Raw genomic sequence first — 18,686 nt, forward strand, 5'->3', positions numbered from 1 at the left:
CCCTACTGGGGATCAAGCTTGAAACCAAGGTACATACCCTTTTCCAAAATTGAACCCAGGACCCTTCAATCCGAGGGGTCCACTGAGCCAAACAGGGTAGGGCTTTATTTTCAGTACTATTGAAAAAGTTTAAAACCATGTTATCTTTTGAGAAACTCTTAAAATGTCCCGTGTTTTCCCCTTTCCATCCTAGTACCTGCCCAGAGAAAACCATTTACAAATTTGTATATGTATCCTTCAAATCTTTTATATACATTTATATACGCACTAGAGGCCCAGTGCACGACACTCGTGCACTGGAGGGAAGTGGGGGTCCCTCTGCCAGGCCTGCACCCTCTCACAGTCCGGGACATCCCCCTCACAGTCCGGGGCTCTCACAGTCTGGGAACCCTCGCTCCTTACTGCCTGACTGACCCACCTGCAACGGAGGCAGAAGAGGCTACCGCCACGGCCGCTGCGCTCTCCAGCCATGAACCAGCTGAGCAGCGCTCCCTCTGTGGGAGCCCACTGACCACCAGGGCACAGCTCCTGCGTTGAGCGTCTGCCCCCTGGTGGTCAGTGTGCATCATAGCGACCAGTCGTTCTGTTTGGTCAATTTGCATATTAGCCTTTTATTATATAGGATGTTCAGCCCTGGCCAGTGTGGCTCAATTGGTTGAGCGTCATCCCATGCACCGAGAAGTCACCACTTAGATTCCCAGTCATGGCACATGCTTGGGTTGCAGGCTCAATCCCCAGTAAGGGGCATATGGGAGGCAGCCTAGGGAGATTTCTCTCTCTCATTGATGTTCCTCTCCTGCACCCTTTCTCCTTCTAAAAAAAAGAAAATCAATACACACACACACACACACACACACACACTTATATTTATAAAAAATAAATATTTTCCAAAAACAATAAACTATACATTTTGTTTTGGTTTTTCATTCAATGTCTTAAAATTTTTCAAAATATTTTCCCCCAAAATAGTAACACAGAGATCTATCCCATTTTTACCTCCTGTATAGTGTTCCATAGTATTATATATTCTGATAAGTTCCTTGTGGAACATTTAGGTTATTGCCAATTTCGTGGTTACAAAATAAATTCTTATACACACTCCTTGATACAAATTATTTTTTATTATATTTAAGTATAAATGCTGGATTTGGGGTTGTGCATATTTTAAATACTACTGAATCCCTACCCCCAAAAGGCTGTTATTGATTTATACTCCTACCAAGAACAAGAATACCCCTGCCAATAACTGGTGTTGCCAATGTCTTTTTTTTTTTTTAATCACCCAAATAGGGATTTAGATTTGCATGACTCTTAGCAAAGTTAAATCTGTGTAGATATTTAGAGGTTACTTAAATACCATTTCCTGGGAAAAGTCTGGTCATATGCCTAGCGCATTCTTCTACCAGGTTGTTAATCTTCTTTAGAGAACACCTTTCTGTTCTGGACTTTAATCTCCAGCTTTGAATGTGTAAATTTTCCTCTAGTCTATTTATCACCTGTTGACTTTGAAGAATCTTTTCAGGTTACAAACTTACTAATCTTTTCTTTTTTATTAACTTTACTTGGGTAACACTGGTTACTAACATTATATAAATTTCAGGCGTACACTATAATTCGACATCTGTATACTTTATTGTGTGCTTACCACCTGAAGTCTAGTCTGTCACCATAGTTGACCCTGTTCACCCACCTCCCCCTCCCCACCCCAATCTTTTCTTTTATAGCATCTATGGTTTCAGCCTGATTCAAAAATCCATATATACCTTAGGATTTATAAAGATATTGTCCTATATTTTCTTTTAAAGGTTTTGGATGTTTACATTTAGTTCTTTAATCCATCAGGAATTGATTTTATGAATGGTATGAGATTTACTTTTATCCTTTTTTTCCCCTTAATCCTCACCTGAGGATATTTTTCCATTGATTTGAGTGAGGGGAAAGGAGGGAGGAGAGGAGAGAGAGAAAAAAACATCAATGTGAGAGAGACACATCGATTGGTAACCTCCTACATGCGCCCGACCAGGGCCAAGGATCAAGCCTGCAACTGAGGAACATGCTCTTGACCGTGCATTGAAACCATGACCCCTCGGTCCACGGGCCGACCAGCTAGGGCTACTTTTATCCTTTTTTCCATAAAAGGAGTCAATTGTTTCAATACCATTTATTGAGAAAGCATTTTAGCCCAAAACTGAAATGCCACTTTAATGTTCATTTCTACAGGGAATATAACCCCTTAGACTTTCCCCTCCGTAAGCACTTGTCACACTCTATTATACCCCAATTGCCTGCCTACCAGTCTGTCTCGTCGCTCAGACTGGGTCCCTTGACTAACAGGTACCAAGAATGGCTAATTGGAATCCCCAAGATTGGGCACAGTGCCAGATACTATTCAACAAAGTCTTGTAAAATAAGAATTAAAGTATATATAACTGAACCAAACTTGAAACCAAGTTAAGCCACTCTCTGCAAATGCCACCCTAACCTACTAGAATCCTATGACTAATCTGGAAATGCTAGAAACTGCATACCCAAAGGCTAAATTCTGGACAGTAGAAAGATATTCACTAGCCTTAAAGAATGTACCCAAGTTAATTTGCCCCCAAAATTAACTGAACTCACCTCCTAGATGAATAGGATGGTCTACATTCATCCATTTGGATTTGGGCAAGGCCACCAACACACCTTTCTCCCTCTTCATCAGCTGCATTGTAATGGTATCACCAACAACATACTGACGAGACTCTGTGGCAACAACACTGTAATACGGACATTCAGATGTAGCAGGGCAAGGAGTTAGCAAACTGGGGTCTAAGCTAGTAAATATCTCCATCTCACCTCTTGAGATCCTTCTTGTGCACAGAACTGTAGCAGATGGGACATTTACTCCAGGTCTTCTCGCTCAGTGACAGATAATGCAGGATGCATGCCCAGCAGAAGATGTGTCCACAACGGGTTATCTTGGCTGCAGTAGGTGGATATAGGCATATTGGGCAAGATGGCACTTCATGGCTACAAATACGCTGAAACAAAATGCCACAAGTTACACAAGTCGCACTGCTTTCAGAACTGACTAGGGATTATCAAAGTTAAAGCCTCTCCTCTCCCATCCCCATACATCTCCACTCAACACACCTTCATAAAATTGTAACATTTAATATAATAAAACAACTACATAACAGGTTATCTTGAGGGTTCTATAGCAAAGGGGGGAAAAATGACAGAAATCAACATATGATCCCATTTACAAAAAAAGATTTATAGGTACACGTCCATACATAAAGGCACAAAAAGGGCTTAGAAGTAATGTACCAGTAATTTCCAACAGGAGTCAATGAGACTTGCATTTTCTATGAATCTCTATTTTTTAAACCAGTGCATATAAAACATGTTTCACAGGCTTCATGTCATTCTCAGATGACTTTATGAATTTTCACAGTAATGGGAGTCCAGGCTTTGGGACCTACCGTTCTGAAAGGTATTTTACATCATAAAACCTAGGAGCGGCAAGGGGATACCCAGAGCTCATTTCAATGGAAAACATATGTAGCAGCAGCTTGGACAGAAGTACATCTGTGTGGCTCATTCACTGGCCACAAGGCTGAGGCCGGACTGGATATTGATCACTACAAACGACTACCAATGCAGCCATGTCCATGTAATGAGTCTACTCTGGGTCAGGAGGGTAACCAGAGCTCCTCACGTTAAGTAGTAGATAGGACTGCTTTTATACCTTCAGCTCAGAGCCCTCCAACTCGCCAGTCTTGCAAGTCAGTTCCAATCAGAGAGCCCAAAATGAACTCAGGAGAAACCAGGCCTGATCTCTGGGCAATGTCTCCGTAATGCCAGCAGAAAAGGCATCAGCAGGGGACCCAGCCAACAGCTGCTATGTCACCACAGACCCAGTCCCTTTCTTTAGTTCTCTCCCCCACTAACAGCTTATAAGCTGAGTTGAGCTACTCACCACTTGTTCCACAAAGTCCCAATTGACTAAGGTATCAGGATCAGCAAAATGAACTGTGTAGTCTTGGTCTTCAGACACCACAAACTGGCAACTAGAAATAGGAAGGAAGACAAGGAAACGCAGACTGTCAGAATTCACCAACAAGCCCTCAGCAGAAATTATCTCTTCACTTAGAAATCAAAGGCAGCCCATTAGCAGCCATGGTTTCTGAAGCACTGAACTCAGTTCTGAGCCCTGGCTCTGGAGAGAATCCAAAGACTCAGCAGGTAGGAGTCTAAATCCATCAACTGCTTCCAAGCCCAGCCAAGCTGCCTATTAGCCTCCCCTGAACTAAAACTAATCCATACTGTGACTCCATCAACCAGCAGGAAGCCAGATTTGCTCCCTCACCCCCAGAAAGTCGGGAACATAGCTAATCTTCCATGCAGTAGAAAAGGCTGTTCTCACTCAAATCACCTGAGCACTGTTTATGTAAAGCACCAAATGGTTACTTCGGTCTAGACCAGGGGTGGGCAAACTTTTTGACTCGAGGGCCACAATGGGTTCTTAAACTGGACCGGAGGGCCAGAACAAAAGCATGGATGGAGTGTTTGTGTGAACTAATATAAATTCAAAGTAAACATCATTACATAAAAGGGTACGGTCTTTTTTTTTTTTAGTTTTATTCATTTCAAACAGGCCGGATCCGGCCCGCAGGCCGTAGTTTGCCCACGGCTGGTCTAGACCAGTGGTTCTCAACCTTGGCTGCACATTAGAATCACCTGGGAATCTTTTTAAAATCCTGATTTCTGGGCCTCATCCTCCTGAAATTCTGCTTCTTTGTTATGGGGTGGGGCCACAACATTAGTAACAAAGAAACAGAATTTCCGGAGGATGAGGCCCAGAAATCAGGATTTTAAAAAGATTCCCAGGTGATTCTAATGCGCAGCCAAGGTTGAGAACCACTGGTCTAGATCCAAGGTTAAATCTTACATTAGAACACCACACACAAAGAGAAAAGGAATCAGCAAATGTATGCCAACCACTCAAACTTGTCATTCAACTCTTCCTTAAGTAATCTCTACTCCTTTACAGAGACGCTGAATCTCAAAGTAGTTAGGTAAATTACCCAAGACCAAGGGCCAAAACAAGATTCAAATCTGGGTTCAATTCCAAAGCAAATCTTTTTACAAACTCATCATGATACTAAAGCATTATTTAATTTTAGCATTTATTTATTCACTTACTTTTAAGCACCAAGAGCATTCACTTGGAAAATGGGTTTTTTAACACTAGCCAGAAGAAGAAAAAGAAAACAGGAAAAAGAAGAAAGAAAAGAAAAAGAACCAGATCCAGTCCCTCTCTGCCTCTCTCCCGCAAGTTTAAAAGAAGTTTCTTCTCAACACAACTGCCCAGAGGCTCAATTTCACTTTCCTCCTAAGGGTAGCCATACTCACTTGGCCTGTAAAAACAGCTCCTTGTTAAAAGGCTTATGCCCCCACTTGTTCCTTCTTCCCCAGCTGCCATGTCCACTGCCTTCAAAGTGACCTGCCTGGCCACGTGGTTCAAAAGTGAAATTCAACAAGTGGTTCAGGTTGATCTTCTTTGGACCAGAGAACTGGGCAGGGCTAAACTCTGCCCGTTGAGCCTCTGCTACCTAAAGAGAATGAAAATGAATCAGAGTATTTTGATGAGAATGACGCCGATTTACAGCAGAAACCAGCACAACACCTCGTTCTATGACTTAAACAAAACATGGGCGTAAAGTACACAATCCTTCTAGGAGGTGGTAATGCAAACGTCCACCCAAAGTCCAAGTGGAGGGGAAAGAGCCTTTAACATGCAATTACTGAAACTGTGCAGTCTGTCCTGCTAAGTGGCAATTAACCATTAAATGACAAAATGAATTCCTCTAGTTATCTTGAAGCACAAAGATTACTGGATTACTCTTTTGACAGTCCATAGGACTCCTACACCTTCACTCTTGTTAGTTACTTGTTCTCTGGTGTGTTCCTGGAAAAATCAAGTCTGTGGAACTACACTCTGGAAGTGGCTAGCAGGCAGCTGTTAATTACCATAGGCTTCAGGATCCTGCCAGAGACCTCCTACCTAAGACACACATTGCTACTCATGGTTAATTAAAACTAACAGAATTAGCCCTGGCTGGTTTGGCTCAGTGGACAGAACATCAGCCTGCGGACTGAAGGGTCCCAGGTTCAATTCCAGTCAAGGTCACATGCCTGGGGTGCAGGCTCGATCCCCCAGTGTGGGGTGTGCAGGAAGCAGCTGATCAATGATTCCCGCTCATCACTGATGTTTCTATCTCTCTCTCCTCCTCTCCTCTCTGAAATCAATAAAAAATAAATTTTAAAAAACCGACAGAATTAGAACATGTAGGCAGACTAGCTGTGTCTAGAAATAAACCCAATCAGCAGACTCAGAAATAGTTTAGAAAGGGGCAAGAAGCAACATAAGAAATACCACTGCACACAAAGATGGAAGAAATCTGCTATACGTCAGCTAGTTCATTTTCTAATCCCACTCTCCCATTTAATGTCATAAGTACTTTACCAGGTCACTAAATGTTACTGTGCAATCACTTTAAAAGGCCATATATCATTACATAAAGGTCTATATAATCCCCCAGTGTAGGACACAGACTGTACATAGCTTTTCCACCGTGAAAACACAATAATGCAATAAACACACTTATGGATAGACATTCGTGCATAAATATTTGGGCACCTACCATTATTTCTTTTGAATGTATAGTAGGAATTACTGAGTCAAAGAAAATATAATTTAAGATTTTTGCTGCTTAATCATATTCAGAAATTAGTTATCAGCATTTGCACATGTAATAAAGAATCTGAAGAGTATAAAAGGGCAAAAGATACCTTCTATTTCAGAGGCATTCTCTGCATATATTCTATGTATACAGAATAATATATGATACAGCGACATGCCATACAGTTAGACACTGTTTATGTAACTCAGCACAGGAAGTCCAAGACCTCCATCATCCCATCTCATCTCTTAGATCAGTGGTTCTCAACCTTCCTAATGCCTCGACCCTTTAATACAGTTCCTCATGTTGTGGTGACCCCCAACCATAAAATTATTTTCATTGCTACTTCATAACTGTAATTTTGCTACTGTTATGAATTGTAATGTAAATATCTGATATGCAGGATGTATTGTCATTGTTACACACTGAACATAATTAAAGCACAGTGATTAAACACAGTAACAATATGTAATTATATATGTGTTTTCCGATGGTCTTAGGCGACCCCTGTGAAAAGGTCATTCGACCCCCAAAGGGGTCGCGACCCACAGGTTGAGAATCGCTGCCTTAGATGCTTATTTCCATAGGGCTGGGCTCTGCTAACCACTAACCAGGTTTTCTACTTCCAATACCCAAACTTAGGTAAGAGCTATGCTCACTCAACAAAATTCCCCCTATTTCAGCCTCATATCTTCACCTTTTGTCCTAACTGGCCCACTGTCACTCTCCCCCATACAGCCCATCATAATTCCTGATTATCCTTCCAACACGCTGATTTCTCAGTTCCTTAACCTCTTCCTCTCCTCCAATCAGCTTGTCCTCTACCCCTCCCAAGGGCATATCATCTAGGGCTGTGCTACCCTGGATGTGGCTGCTGAGTATTTCAAATGTGATCAGTGCCATGCCATATTGAGAAATAGCATTTTAGCTGTATTGGGTTAAATATATTCAAATTCATTTCACCAGCGTTTCTTTACTTTTGTAATGTGGCAATTAGAAAATTTTAAATGACACACGTGGCTTGCATTTCTATCGAACAGCACTGTTCTACCATCTAGATCAGCGGTTCTCAACCTTCCTAATGCCGCGACCCTTTAATACAGTTCCTCATGTTGTGGTGACCCCCAATTTCATTGTTACAAATTGAACATAATTAAAGCATAGTGATTAATCACAAAAACAATATGTAATTATATATGTGTTTTCCAATGGTCTTAGGTGACCCCTGTGAAAGGGTCGTTCGACCCCCAAAGGGGTCGCGACCCACAGGTTGAGAACCGCTGGTCTAGATCCTGCGGGTATAAACTACCAGCCTCTTCCACCCTATATCCAACCAGTAACTCATTCCTATCCCGGCCTGTTCTATTCAGTCCTAACTCCAACAATTCTTCACCCCCACTGGGATCTGCAAGCCAGTGATCCAACCCCCAAAAACCTTCTTTCCTGATTTGCCTTAGATCCTACGGTCCAGTGCCTCCTTCTCATCAGTTGCACTCACCCAGCAAAAACCTTCCCCTGATTAACCCAACCCTCCACTACTCCACACCAGCACCAGAGCAGTTAAACATGGCTCCAGCACACAGCCACATCCCACTGACCAGCCTCACTGAAGCAGATGCTTCTGCTGCCTGGGAGTCCTGCTACAATTATACTTCTGTTCTCCATTAATCTCCCGTCACCCACACAATTCTACTCCTCTGGCTTCCAAGCCTGCTCTCCCAGCTCATCTTTATCTATTTCACGCGGACAGTAAGAACAATCAGAACAGAACTCCTGCACCCTCCTATCGGAAGTCTGCCTTCCTCTCTTTACTGTGGATGAACTGGCGAAGCTCCTATCTAAGCCAACGCCTCCGGAACTCAAGGACACTGTTCCAGCAGTTCTCCCCTTCCTGTGCATCAAATTTTCCCCCTCACCAGAACAATCCTGTTAGCGGAGATATGCTTTAATTTCTCCAACCTTCAAGTCTCTCTTGACCTCACATTCCCTTCAAGCTACTGCCTTACCTCTCTGCTCCCTTCAGAGCAAAGCCACTAGAAAGTGCTGTCTGAACCTGCAATGTCTCCTTCCCGTCTCCCATTCTCCCTAAGTCAGGTGTTTGTCCTCACCATGCCACCAAAGCAGCTCAAGGCCAACAACCTACCTTCACATTTTCAAATCTAATGGTCAACATTCAGATTACTCAGCCTGTCCGATCACAGAACAAAAGTGATCACTTTCTACAAATCGCTTTCAATTCTCTTCCTTTTTGCTGGTTCCCTATCATTCTGACTTAGGGCTCAGTACTTAATCCATTCTTTTTTTTTCCCAACACTCACTTCCTTTTACCTTACTTCTCTTCTAAAAACCCACAATAACTCCCCGTTTCTCTGAATAAAAGCCAAAGTCCTCAAAGGCCCACATAGTCCAACCCCTCTCTCTCATTATTTGGCTTCTTTTCCAACTTCTCCACCCATGGTAGCGACTTGCTTTACCTCAGACACACCAAAATCAGTGCCACCTCTGCTCCCTGGCACTAGTTATTACTTCTGGCTGAGACACTCTTCCTCAAATTGTATAGTGTGTTCCCTTGATTCACTCAGGGCTCTAGTCAAAAGTCACCTCCGCAGAGAAGCTTTCCTCAGCCACCTTCTAAAACTGTATTCCCTGTTACTCTTTATCCCTTTACCTCTCAGTCTACTTTTATTTTTTAACTAGGGTCCCTAGCAGCTGTGTACTCCCTCCCTTCCCTAAGCTGCCTGCCAGCTTGGGGGGGCATGGGGAGGGGGGGCTCCCTTCTCCTGGCTGGCCAAACTCCTGGAAGACCTCCGGTGGAGGGGACAATTTGCATACTATGCTTTTATTATACAGGATTCAATAAGCACTTACTATACAATGGTTACTTAATGTCTCCCAAACTAGAATATAAGCTCCTGAAGGACAATGTTCTACTAAATGTTGTATTCCAGACTCCTAAATGGTATGTGGTGCACAGCAGGCAAGGAGTAAATTTCTGTGAATGAATGAACTCTTCCGTGAGTGCATCCATTGTATCTGTCCTATTCTATAATGGTTGCATTGCATGGGACATTCAAACAGCAGGATAATTTATTTAACCAGTCCCTTGGCGATGACGTTTGTTTCCTAAATTTTGCAACTATAAAAAATGCTGCAGCCCTAACCGGTTTGGCTCAGTGGATAGAGCATCGGCCTGCGGACTCAAGGGTCCCAGGTTCGATTCCGGTCAAGGGCATGTACCTTGGTTGTGGACACATCCCCAGTGGGGGGCGTGCAGGAGGCAGCTGATCGATCTCTCTCATCAATGTTTCTACCTCTCTATCCCTCTCCCTTCTTCTCTGTAAAAAATCAATAAAATATTTAAAAAAAAAAACAAAAACAAAAACAAAAACAAAAAAAAGAGAACCCATAACTCAAGAGTGATAATGAAATGACTGTACAAATTAAAGTGCCCCAAATTTGCTATAATTTCTCACATTTCATGATTATGATATATTCTTCCTCCAAGGGAATTTTCATAATCTTCAGGGGGAAAAGGAAGTAAACCTAGTTAATCCCCAACTACTCAAGACTGCTTTGGTTACTTATAATTCCACCTATTGCTCTACACCCCTGCCCAACTGCTTATAAACTGGAGGGGAGGGCGAAGAATCAGACCTCATGCTCACTCTCTAGAAAAAACATTTTGGAAATCCCATACCTCATCTCGTCTTCCACCATTGAAAGAAGAGCTAAAGAGTTTGCTGCTGCCGCCGCCCTTTTGAGGAGGCATCTTATTAAAAGTTTTGCTTTTCTGTGAACTGGAGCGACGGGACTGGTTGCTAAAATTTTCATTTTTGGGGCAGTAAGGTTCACGTTTTCGATTGTAACGCTTGGATCCACTTGAGTTCTTTCCATCTAAAAGCAAGAGACACAAAAGAATTAGGTGAGAAATTATATATGTACTTGGCCAATTACTCTTCTCCTCCCAACAAAATTGTGTTTAAACAAGGATAAATGGGGGCTCTGTCTATGAAATAGCCACTCTGTCTCATTACTTCACTGATGAACTCGTTCTTTTATATATATACTAGAGGCCCGATGCACGAAATTTGTGCCAGAGTAGGCCTTCCTTCCCCCGGCTGCCAGCACTGGCTTCCCTCTGGCACCCGGGACCCAGGCTTCCCTCTGGATGCCAGCAGGTACCCGGACCCAGGCTTCCCTCACAGCCCTGGCTTCATCCAGAAGGACTTCCCATCTAATTAGCATATTACGCTTTTATTATTATAGACTAGAGGCCCAACACATGGATTCGTGCACAGGTGGTGTCCTTCGGCCTGGCCTGCAGGGATTGAGCCAAAACCGGCTCTCTGACGTCCCCCAAGGGTCACGCATTTCAAGAGGGCGGTTCTCGGGTGACGCACCCCAGAATTGGGCTCCCTCCTCTCTGGTTCCAGGTGTGTCACTCGAGAACTGCAGCTGCCAAGTCACTGCAGCTCGGCAGTTCCTGCAATGAACATCTGCCACCTGGTGCTCATTACACATCATAGCTACCAGTCAGACGGTCGCTTAGGCTTTTATATAGAGAAATAGTAGCCAGGCTACTTTAAACTCTTTTTTTTTAATATATTTTGATTTTTTACAGAGAGGGAGAGAGAGGGATAGAGAGTTAGAAACATCGATGAGAGAGAAACGTCGATCAGCTGCTTCCTTCACACCTCCTACTGGGGATGTCCCCACAACCAAGGTACATGTCCTTGACAGGAATCAAACCTGGGACCTTTCAGTCCACAGACCAATGCTCTATCCATTGTGCCAAACCGGTTAGAGCTACTTCAAACTCTTATTAAAAAAAAAAAAAAAAAAGTTAAATGGGCCCTTCCAGGAGCTCCAAGAATTCTGGGTTTGGACCAGAGCATTAGTGCTTTGGGTAAGACATCACATACTAAGGTGGTTTTTGTGTGTGTGTGTTTTTTAATGATGAAACTTAAAAGGTCCCTCCCTCAGGATGAATATGATATAGATCAAACCACAGAGAGTCTGTTTACAGAGCAAACCACTGCCCTTGTAAAAGTCCATTCAGGCCGGGCTGGTGTGGCTTAGTGGTTAAGCATTGACCCATGAACCAGAAGGTCACCGTCTGATTGCTGATCAAGACACATGCCTGGGTTTTGAGCTTGATCCGCAGTAGTGGGCATGTAGGAGGCAAGTGATCAATGACTCTCTTTCATCATTTATAAAATATTTCTAGCTTTTTTTCTCCAATTGTAAGAATACTGTTCAATTTTGAAATCCCAAAGAATTTACATTTGCCCATACTCACAGAATGCTAACCTATAAACAGTGTTTAATTTCCTTTTACTCTCCATTTTATCCACATGCCACACATCTTCCACAAAATGACAGATATACAAGATACGCTGTCTTCTACCTATTACTCCATAAGCATGTTCATGCTTCCATATTCTTCAAAAGCATGACGAATGGCTGCATTATTGCGTACCATTTATTTATAGGATATAACCAATCCCCCATTGCTTAATATTTAGGTGGCTTCTCATTTTTTTGCTAGTGTAATATAGTATTGGGAGCCACTTTACAGAGAGGCCTGGGTGTATGATTACTTCAAATTCTCAAAGTAGAATAAGCAGATCAATAATTATCATTAAAGCCTTTTTATACATTCACAAGTTGACTTCTAGAACCATTATAACAATTTACTTATATTCTAACGATACTGTAAGAATGTCTAATTCACTATATTCTTGATAATACTGGGTTGAATAAACTTTGTTGAACTGAATGGTCAAAATAACTTCTAGTTTTAAATTTGAATTTCTCTGATTAGCAACACTTTTTCAGTCTGTTGACTATTTGCAGTTTGTGTAAAGAGCTTGTTTGTATTCTTTGTCCCATTTTCTTCTACTGGGGAGCTGAACTGCATAGATTATTTTGTCCCAAATTAACAAAGAACCCTCGCCAGATATATTTAACACTAGAGACCCGGTGCACAAAAACTTGTGCACTGGGGGAGGGGAGGGTGCCCTCAGCCCAGCCTGTGCCCTCTCACAGTCTGGGACCCCTCAGGGGATGACCACTTGCTGGCTTAGGCCCACTCCCCAGGGGATTGGGCCTAAGCTGGCGGTCATACATCCCTCTGGCAGCCCGGGAGCCCTCAGGGGATGTCCACTTGCCAGTGGGGAGCAGGCCTAAGCTGCAGTCGAACAACCTTAGCATTGCTGAGGAGGCGGGAGAGGCTCCCACCACCACCACTGTACTGGCAGCGGTCAGCCTGGCTTGTGGCTGAGCAGAGCTCCCTCTGTGGGAGTGCACTGACCACCAGGGGGGCAGCTCCTGCATTGAGCGTCTGCCCCCTGGTGCTCAGTGTGTGTCATAGTGACCAGTCATTCCCAGTCTTTCTGCTGTTAGGGTCATTTTGCATATTACCCTTTTATTATATAGGATAGAGGCCTGGTGCATGGGTGGGGGCTGGCTGGTTTGCCCTGAAGGGTGTCCCGGATCAGGATGGGGGTCCCCACTGGGGTGCCTGGCCAGGCTGGGTGAGGGGCTGATGGCTGTTTGCAGCTGGTCACACTTCCTTCAGGTTGGGGGTCCCCACTGTGGTGCCCGGCCAGCCTGGGTGAGGGGCTGATGGCTGTTTGCAGGCTGGCCACACCCCCTTTAGGGTGGGGGGTCCCCACTGGGGTGCCTGGCCAGTTTGGGTGAGGGGCTGAGGGTCGTTTTCAGGCTGGCCAAGCCCCCCCCTCCCCCCCGCCACAAAGGCTCCCAGCCTCTCCTTTTTTTATTTATTTTTTTATTCTGGGATTTATTTACCTTCTATAATTGAAACTTTGTTGCTTTGAGTGGAGCTCAGAGCCGGCAGCGGCAGGGAAGCTTGGCTTCCTGCTCGCTCCAGCTCCGTGGCTACGGCCCGGCTGAAAGCAGGTATCTGGGGTTTATTTATCTTCTATAATTGAAACTTTGTTGCTTTGAGTGAAGCTCAGAGCCAGCCACGGCAGGTGGCAAGCTTGGCTTCCCCAAGCCTCCTGCTTGCTCCAGCTCCGTGGCTGCCGGCCGTCATCTTGGTCGGGTTAATTTGCATATAGTCGCTCTGGTTTGGTTGGTGGGCATGGCTTAAGGTATAGCGAAGGTACGGTCAATTTGCATGTTTGTCTTTTATTAGTGTGGATGTGCCAAAGTTTACCAACTTTGAAAAAAGGGGGGGGGGCAAAATATAACCTATTTAGACAATCATTCACAACTAAATAACTAAAGGTGATGGAGGTTTCCAAATTAGTCTGTAGACGCAAAAAAACTAATTTATTAACATCCTTGTCCTTCTGCTCATTACATATTGTCTTATTTCAACATGGAAATCTGACCAAATCAAGTCTGCACACTAATTTAATAACTTTAAAAGCAAAAACTTAAGAATAGAAGTTAAGGGTCTTTTAATGAAGAAATCCATTAGGCTTACCCTCAAACTAGAAGGGAGTGGTGGTTTACCAAGTCAAGAAGATTCTGCATGAACCTCAGAAACTATAAAGGTTTCCCCCAAAAATATATGGCTTAATCCTGTTTATGTTTAAAATATGTAAATACTAGAAATATGTCTGGAAAGGCAACACAGCAGGCTGTTAATGACAATTATCTTTAGAAAACGGAACTATCCACTTTTACCAGTTCATAGGCATCATCCAGATGAACTTTTAAGGGGTTCCTGTGCTCAGATCTCACCCTATAAGAGTCTGACTTCAGTATATAGAATTATTGTTCTGTATACTTACTATTTGGGTAATTTTAAAAACTATTAAGTACCTAAGAAAAAGTATCTCTAGACAAGTAGGATAATCCAATTATTTTACAGCAAACTAAATAAATACAAGGTGAAGTATATCTTCAGAGAAAAGTAAACCACACTCCAAATTTTGATAGCAATCACCTCACACTCTGTCAACAACATGGGCTAAATGAAGGGTATGCCATCCTCTCTAAATCTAACCAAACTACAACTTAGGAGACAAGCTAATAGTCATGTGAGGTGGCTGAAATGCAAACAGAAAGCAGAGGTCACAGAAACACTACCAGGCTAGGTTCACTCCTACCAGTTACCTTTAAATCTGTTAGGGAAAACAACCAGAGTTTAATCTGAAATTAGAATTTTGCATTCATTGGTTGATTCTTGTATGTGCTCTGACCAGGGGATCCAACACGCAAACTTGGCATATCAGATGACATTCTAACCAACTAAACTATCCAGCCAGGGCTGAAGTTAGAATTATTGGAACAGACTTTTACCAACTTCTTCAGTTAGCAACCGTTATTGACAAACAAGGCATCAGTGGTAACAATGAGAAAGTGAGGCTTGAGATCTCATACAAATTTTGCCTTGCCTTTTAACCCATTCAGTTAGTTTATAATAAGACTAGTGCCCCAGTGCACAGATTCGTGCACATTGAAAGGAAATTAATTAGAAGGTGGCTGGCTGGGCAGGACTGGGTGAGAAGGGCCGGACACGCCCTGGAGCCAACCTCCCGCAGTCCCTCCCCAGCCAGCCACACCTAGGTAGGTGCTGCAGCTGAAAGGCTGTCTGTGGAGTGAGCAGGGTCCCTCCAGCAGGTGGGGTCCCTCAGTCTGGCCTGCGGGGATGGAGCCAAAACCGGCTCTCTGACATGCTGAGGGGTCCCAGATTGTGAGAAGGCGGTTCTCGGGTGACACACCCCGGAATTGGGCTCCCTCCTCTCTGGTTCCGGGTGCACCACCCAAGAACCACTGCTGCCAAGTCACCACAGCTTGGCAGTTCCTGCGTTGAGCGTCTGCCCCCTGGTGGTCAGTGCACATCATAGCACTGGTCGGGTGGTTGGACAATCGCTTAGGCTTTTATATATATAGACTGCAGATACATAGAAAATTCAGAGGAATACAGAACTCCAGCTAACATTACCATGAGAACAAATGAGATCTTCTGAAGAGAAGAAAACACATATTCCCCAAACCTCGTTACCCAAGACTATTTCAGATGATCCTATATTTGACCCTGATGCTTTCTAGACAAGCAACTTGCATAGATTCAGGCAAAGCCAGGTTCTATATTTTGAGGGCTCAAGAAAGTAAGCTGGAACTCAGCAAGAGGTTGTTTTCATTTCAGTCACGTATTACCACACTGGCAAGGAAACAGTTTCAAAATGCTTGCAGAACTGCTCTCTGAAGGAAAGAGAAGTGCCATTTCTAAAACAGATTACAACAACTGACCACATATGGATTAATGATTTTAGTTGCTAAAATCAACTCCTTCATCTTCTCTCCCACTTACCTAAAGGTATGAAGTCAGACATCTAAAGTGAGAAGTTGTCTCTTATCTCTACTCCCAGGCAACAGGCAGCTAAAGATTGAAGGTACAGTCAGGCCAGGGATCCAGAGATAAAATTCAGAGTACTGTTTGTGAAATGTTTTATATACAACTTGCCAGGATGCTTGGGACCCAGAGATAAAATTCAGAGTACTGTTTGTGACATGTCTTATATACAACTTGCCAGGATATACATGTGAATAACTTAGGGATAAAACTCTTCCTCTTTTCTCTTATAGGAGATAGCAATGAGATGATCTGATTTAAATTTTGGAAAGCAGACAAAAATGTCAAGTTAAGTTCCTGGGAGAAACATATTCTCTGTTCAACAGAAGCCCTTTCAGAGACTTTTGAAGCTATGGATGCCAAGGCCCAACCCAGACTTAAGAATCACTAGGGAAGGCTCCACACATCCCTGTTTTTATAAAGGTCTTCAGGAGATTCTAATGCAGAGCCAGAGCTGAGAACTAACTGCCAAAAAGTACTGTCAAGACATATTCCAAGAGGGCCAAGACCACTAATTAAATGGCTTAAGTCCAGAAATCAGAATCTCAGAATCAACAAGAGATTTGGGAACTTAATCCAGTGTCTCAGTTATTCCACATTCCCTAACAGAAAGTTCCCTACCAAGTAAAAGTAAGCAGATCTCAGTCTCCTTCCCCCATTACCAAATTAAAGGCCATAAATCTTCCATTAAATAATTTGGCATCATCAACATTTCTAGCTCTAGTGCTCACAAGTGGCACAACGTAGAGGTCAGATCAGCCAGGAAGTTTCTGCTGCTGATTCATGCTGTAAACACAAGCAAGTTGCTTACCCATCGTCCAGAGTGGTTGACAAGCACCTCCAGAGAGGCAGTATATGGCTTTACTACAGAATCAACTGACAACAAATTGAATCTAGCTCAAATTACTAATTTGGACTGAAAGGAAGAGAGAGGTAGTATCGGGAACAGTGTATGTGCCAGTAAGTTGCCTGCTTGCTAAGTGAATTTATACAAAGTGTATTTATAAATATTACCTAGGACTTCTTAAGAATTCACTTGGACAAATCACTCTAACCCCTCTAAGCCCCGGTTTTCTTGTCTGTAAAATAGGGCTAATCCTCTACCCTCCCTCCTCACAGGGTCATGAGGATTAAGAGAACACTTCTGGCCGGGTTGGTGTGGCTCAATGGTTGAGCACTGACCTATGAACCAGGTCACGGTTTGATTCCCAGTCAGGGCACCTGGCAGGGGTTGTGGGCTCAATCCCCAGTGTGGGGGCATGCAAGAGGCAGCCAATCGATGATGCTCTCTCATCATTGATCTTTCTCTCTCCCTCCTCCCCTTCCTCTCTCAAAAATCAATAAAAATGTGTTTTTTAAAAAGGAGAAAACTTCTGTGAAATGCCTACCACAGTGCTTGGCACACAGTTAATATTATTATTTGAAGGCCTATTATTAATAAATCTAAATCATTCCGGTCAAGAGTACCCACTAAACAAAGCCACATAAACCAAGGACTGCAGCCAACAGGCCCAGAAATTCTTATAACTTCTCTAGCTGGTGTTTTATTGAAGGCTTCAAGTCACGTCAATTTTCAAAGCCATCGAAACCCCCAGGTCTATTTGCAACTCAGAGGCATTCTTCAAGGCAGATTAACCACTAGCAACCTGGCTTCTGTTACCGGAATAAGAGGAAGAGTGCAGGACAGTGCTTCATATCACCAACCTCAAAATAACTGCCTCATAATGCCTGACCTTCCCTTAACCTCCACCGCAGTGCAGTACTCTCCCTTGCCCAGGGAGATGGGGCAAGAGCCCGCTTCCGGGCTCGGGTCCACTGTTTGCCCATGAACTGCCTAACCTCTCTTTACTTTGCTTTTTCTAAATGACTTTCCCCAAACCTCTAGGATTCCTTGGAACTGCATCTTAACCCTACCAGAACACAGCTGTTGGAATATATCCAAGAAAGGAAATGTTATGTAAAATATTTGAAGCAATTAGCCAACACAGAGAAACTGTGGTATGCCACTCTGACCAGAAAGATCAAATAAATCTCGGTGGCAAGTTTACCTATTTCCTGTGCATGAAGGGCAAACTTAAGCCAGCCCCAGGAACAAAGACTCAAGTATATTAATCAGGTAGCTTGGAAGCAAATGCCCACTTATGACACACATGTTTTAGGGAATAGAAACCAGAGGTTATTTCTTCACATGAGGTAGGGAAAGGAGAGAGGAAAATAAAATAAAATATTTATAAATTGACAAACTTATTTTTTAATATATTTTTATTGATTTCAGAGAGGAAGAGAGAGGGAGAGACAGAAACGTCAACGATGAGAGAGAATCATTTATCAGCTGCCTCCTGCATGCCCCACATTGGGGATTGAGCCCACAAACCAGGCATATGCCCTGAGCGGGAACTGAACCTGTGACCTCCTGGTTCATAGGTCGATGCTCAACCACTGAGCCACAGTGGCTGTGCTAGAAATGGAAAAACTCTTAAAGGGAAAAAAAAAAAAAGGCAAGTTATGTCTATTCTACCTACCCTTCCTGTTCTTCACTCAGTACTCTGAAACTCAAGAAGTCCTTTCCACAATTTCCAGCAGCATCAAGTACATCGAAAGTGGAGTCAGCTTTTCTGAAACTTTTG

At 43.3% G+C, this 18,686-nt stretch overlaps 1 protein-coding gene across 3 annotated transcripts in view; it reads right to left on the bottom strand.

Annotated features, from left to right (window-relative positions):
- Nucleotides 1-18,686, bottom strand: part of RNF10 (ring finger protein 10) — a 35,454-nt gene that overhangs the window by 13,570 nt on the left and 3,198 nt on the right. For all 3 annotated transcript variants that reach the window (XM_081113449.1, XM_081113448.1, XM_081113447.1), the window contains exons 2-6: nucleotides 10,426-10,622; nucleotides 5,398-5,597; nucleotides 3,962-4,052; nucleotides 2,836-3,020; nucleotides 2,620-2,756 (exon numbers count right to left, since the gene is read on the bottom strand). In XM_081113449.1, coding sequence (XP_080969575.1) covers nucleotides 2,620-2,756; nucleotides 2,836-3,020; nucleotides 3,962-4,052; nucleotides 5,398-5,597; nucleotides 10,426-10,622 — 810 coding nt within the window. The remainder of the gene's footprint in view (nucleotides 1-2,619; nucleotides 2,757-2,835; nucleotides 3,021-3,961; nucleotides 4,053-5,397; nucleotides 5,598-10,425; nucleotides 10,623-18,686) is intronic.

The sequence above is a fragment of the Myotis nattereri genome (assembly GCF_964212035.1).
Source record: "Myotis nattereri genome assembly, chromosome: 19".
Classification (NCBI taxonomy): Eukaryota; Metazoa; Chordata; class Mammalia; order Chiroptera; family Vespertilionidae; genus Myotis; species Myotis nattereri.